The following is a 4,376-nucleotide window of genomic DNA, read 5'->3' as shown; positions in this document are numbered from 1 at the left end:
GATGGAAATGCCCTGTTTCCAATGGGTGTTTCCAGGGACAGTACTGTCACCTAGTGACAGTGTCTGTACATTTTGGGGGTGACCTGTGTGGGTCCCTCCCGATGTTTTCTGACACTTATTGATATATGATTCCCTTGTGTCTAGGACAATAATGGGCACATGCCCTGAAGCTAGAATTGAATTGATCGATCAATGGCCGTACTTGAACCCAAACAAAATTGATCATGAAACATATGAGGGATGGACTGTGTTTATTTTTGAAATGTTTATTATTTATTAAATTTATCACATGCTTAGAATTATCTGTTTAATTGAAATTGTTATTTTATGATCATGATATGAATTGTATGGAATGTATGACGGGAATCGGTGTGGCCGAGGTGATACCGGTATTGTGATCGTCGTATGTATGTTGGATGCGGTGTGTGTGAGACGGAATCCAGCGTGGCCGAGGTGGTACCAGTGTCTTAATTGCCATATGTATGATGCATTCATGCATTGATTATGTGCATTAGAGTTAGTTGCAGTCGCGGGTTACACTTTGTGGCCAAGGTCTCGCTGGTATCGTGTACCCCGGGACTACATTTCGAAATAGATACGTTTCGTGGCCGAGGTCTTGTCGGTGTTACGTAGTCCATATTCAACTACTATTTGTATGCTAGATTAGGTAAACAGTCTCATGTTTCACTTTGTGGCCAAGGTTTCACTGGTATCGTGAACCCGGGACTGTATTTAGAGATGGATTACACTTTGTGGCTGAGGTCTCTTTGGTATCGTGTAATCCATACTAACTGTAACATTGCAAAAGCATGTAGTATATATGTGGTTAGGCATCACTCCCTATGCTACGCACCCTTGCCAACAGGGGTTGAGGTATTGGATAACCCATTGTGGTATGTTTGATGAGCCTTTCTGAAGTCCCACTCCCACGGTACAATGTGATTGTTGTCGGAGGTGGGAACCTGTCTGATGTGGCTGATGTGTTATCGATGCCGTGATTGCTAGGAGGGGGTTATTAGGGGTTTGCTGTGTAACCCATGGACTCATACGAGGACCGACAGGCTTCTAATCATAGCTAGGGTTTGTATCGTTGCGTAGTCGATGTCGTTTCTGAGACGAGAGATACAGCCTAATGCAACGTAGTAGCATTTACCGGACTTAGTTTCTATTGTTAGGTGGATAATAAATAAATGAATTGCATCACAAGCATCATGGACTATGTGTTTAATTTTTGTAATCATGCATCATAAATTTCTACTACTATTGACTTGCTTGGATGTGCTTGACCCCACTCCTCACTAAGCAAGTTGGAAAGCTCACTCACGCATACACCCCATTTTAAATGATGATGCAGGTATCATGGTGCCGATGGTGGGTGATCCAGTATCTTCTGGGTCGAAGTACGGTGTGAGCAACTGGTGGATGCCAGAAGTAGAGAAGCATGACCAGGATTGTGCTTGCGACCACTGTGCTTATGCTGCATCGTGAGATTGTATATCATCTTTTGATACTTTTGGATATAGTTTTGAATTGTATATTTTGAGATTATAGTATATGTCATGGATGAATGTAATAGAATAACTTGGTTATTGCTATTATATTGCCATTAGAAGTTTTTCCCATTTTATTTATAAAATCCGCTACTATACTCTGATTTCGCTGCTTATATTGGTTTGTGTTGTGAAATTGTGAATGTGTTAAGGTACTGCTATTAGAGATCCTGGTAGGTGGTAAGATAGGTACATGTCTTACTCACACCGCCAGTATTGCTAATGATAAATTGGGTCTACTTTAAGGTGGGGTGTGACAGTTGTGGTATCAGAGCGCGATGCTCTGCCTTAACTCATAGTCTCAGCCAAACCATGATTTTCGGACTAGGATTAAATAAAAATCTCAAGACAACAGTAATAGCAATTACACATTAGGAGACAAGTATAGGTGTTAAAGCCGTTTCATTATAATCAAGAACTTGAATACATAGCTTACACATTTTATAAAATTAAACTATGAAAAGTAGGAAATCCTAACTAGCCTAAGACTAGGAAATCAGACAACTGGAGCAAATGACATAATGTAAAAGTTCAACTAAACCTAAAAACATCAAACTCAGATAAAAACATGAAAATGGAAATCCTAAAAGCTACAGTGACAAACATGCCACTACTTTTACTGCTGCTGCTGCTGGTTTTGTTCTTGGCCCTAAGCCTAGTTCAGACCATGCGTTCTTGGAGGAGGCACTGGGATACCAAGGTGGAAGACCATCGTGTGCATCTGTGCCTCTAGGGAGGCCACTTTATTATCCATAAGACAATAGGTCATGTCTATGCTCTCGAGGTGGCTGTCCATACCTCTGTTAGTTAAAACGGGAACGACAAAAAAACATTGTTCGGTACGGACATGTTTTAAACGGATCAAAACGTGAACGGGACGGTCAAAAATACGGTCAAATACGAAAAAAACGGGAAAAAATAAAAAACGGACGGTACGTGTTTTAAACGTTTATATTTAAATAATACGGTGTAAAAAAAAGGGCAATATATAGACATAAATTGACATAATAATTCTCTAAATACCTGGATAACAATCAAAATAAATATAGATAATATTCATATTTCAATTCAAATTCTAAACCTATTATGTCATGAAATAACATCAAAAATATATCCATCCAAAGATTAATATAAGATCCAAAATACACCATTCAAATATCCAAAATACATCATTTAAATATCCAAAATCATCATCCAAACTACATAATCCAAAATGTATCATCCAAATTACATCATCCCATTTCATTAAAAAAAAAGCACAAGTGTATCATAATATAGAATTAGGTTGATCATGAATAGGTTCAACATATGTCTCTTCAAGTCTCTCTGTCTCCAACTCAATGTTTACATCAGGCAAATCACCAAGTTTCTCTAGGTCAATAGGTTTTGTATCCTGAATTGCTCGGCTTTCATACTTCTCCTTCATCAAAGAATTCATTCTAATGTATACCAAATCTTCTAACATTTCTGGAGTTAACCTGTTCCTCTTCTTTGTTTGTGCAGCGTCCCAAGCACTCCAATTCCTCTCGCAAGGAGAGGAACTACAAGGTTGGCTTAAGATTCTACAAGCAACCTTCTGAACCACAGGAAGACAACCACCCATATATTCCCACCAAATCCCTACAAATTAACACAAGTAAATACATATCAAATTAACACAAGTAAACACATATAAGGATGATATACAAATAGAAATATAAACTTAATTAACTAACAGACTTACTTGGATGGTTAGTTTTCATTAAAGACTTTCCTGTGATATTGAACAAATTTGGGTTCCTCATTCGATATTCAACCATTTCTGCAGTGAATTGCTCATGATCTTCTTGAGGAACCATGGTTGCCACAATACATTCTTGAGCTTGCACAACTGTATTTGTCTCAATAAAAAGTCCACCATCAAACAAATTATTAGGATTTAAAGCTGCAGCAAGCACATGAACAGGATGAATTATATTCTTTTCCACCCTTGTATCAAACAAATCCAATATGGTAAAGTACTTTACTCCATCACTCTCCTTTAACTTCCTCAATTTTTCTTTTGCCCTAATAGTTGCTTCATACAAGTAACATGCAGTGGAACCATCTGAATCAACAAGGCGAAGAATCCTAATGAGAGGATCCATAAAAGCAATAACCTCCTTTGCCTGTTCCCAGAATATATCAGATTGAATTATCCTAACAGTCTTTAATGCTATTTCAACTCTATTGCAATGGAAGCCTCTCCATTCAGATGATGCAACCAATAGCCTTAACTCATTCTCAACTACAATAAGAGATTGGAGCATTAAAAAATTAGTAGCAAACCTTGTCTTGCAAGGCTGCTTAATCTCTTTGGCATTTGTGAATTCCCTCATTAAGGCTATAATAGCTGTGTGCCTGTGTATATAATCCACTACATGTTTACCATCATCAATAATTTCCCTCACCCATCTAACATGCTTATGGATATCCTTTAAAAGCAAATTAATCCCATGTGCAGCACAATTTGTTCGATACATGTGAGACCATTTTCCAATCAACATATCACCACAACAATTATAGTTAGCACCATTATCTGAAACAAATTGCACAACATGTTGTGGTCCAAGCATTTCAATAACATTAGATATTTCTCTAAAAAGATATCCAGCAGTAATACTATTTGAACCACAATCAATACACTTCAGGAATACAGCCCCACCAGGAGAATAAGCTATCACATTGACCCAAGACCTCTTCTTTAGGTCAGTCCAAGAATCAGACATTATTGTGCAACCTGTGCCACCCCATGTTGACTTTATGTTGCTCACATATTCCATGATCTCTACCTTAGCTTCAGGAATC

The 4,376-nt window shown here is 38.0% G+C and overlaps 1 protein-coding gene across 1 annotated transcript; it reads right to left on the bottom strand.

Annotated features, from left to right (window-relative positions):
• Positions 1-2,647: 2,647 nt before the first annotated feature.
• On the bottom strand, positions 2,648-3,947 carry LOC122063317. Its single transcript, XM_042627034.1, has 2 exons — positions 3,274-3,947; positions 2,648-3,170 (listed from the first exon to the last, which is right to left on the bottom strand). The coding sequence occupies exons 1-2, from the start codon at positions 3,905-3,907 to the stop codon at positions 2,818-2,820; spliced, it is 987 nt and encodes a 328-aa protein (XP_042482968.1). The 5' UTR covers positions 3,908-3,947; the 3' UTR covers positions 2,648-2,817.
• Positions 3,948-4,376: the final 429 nt, after the last annotated feature.

Source organism: Macadamia integrifolia, unplaced genomic scaffold, assembly GCF_013358625.1.
Source record: "Macadamia integrifolia cultivar HAES 741 unplaced genomic scaffold, SCU_Mint_v3 scaffold1291, whole genome shotgun sequence".
In the NCBI taxonomy this organism is placed as follows: domain Eukaryota; kingdom Viridiplantae; phylum Streptophyta; class Magnoliopsida; order Proteales; family Proteaceae; genus Macadamia; species Macadamia integrifolia.
The sequence above is the reverse complement of the archived record's forward strand: the minus strand, read 5'-3'. Positions and strand labels throughout refer to the sequence as shown.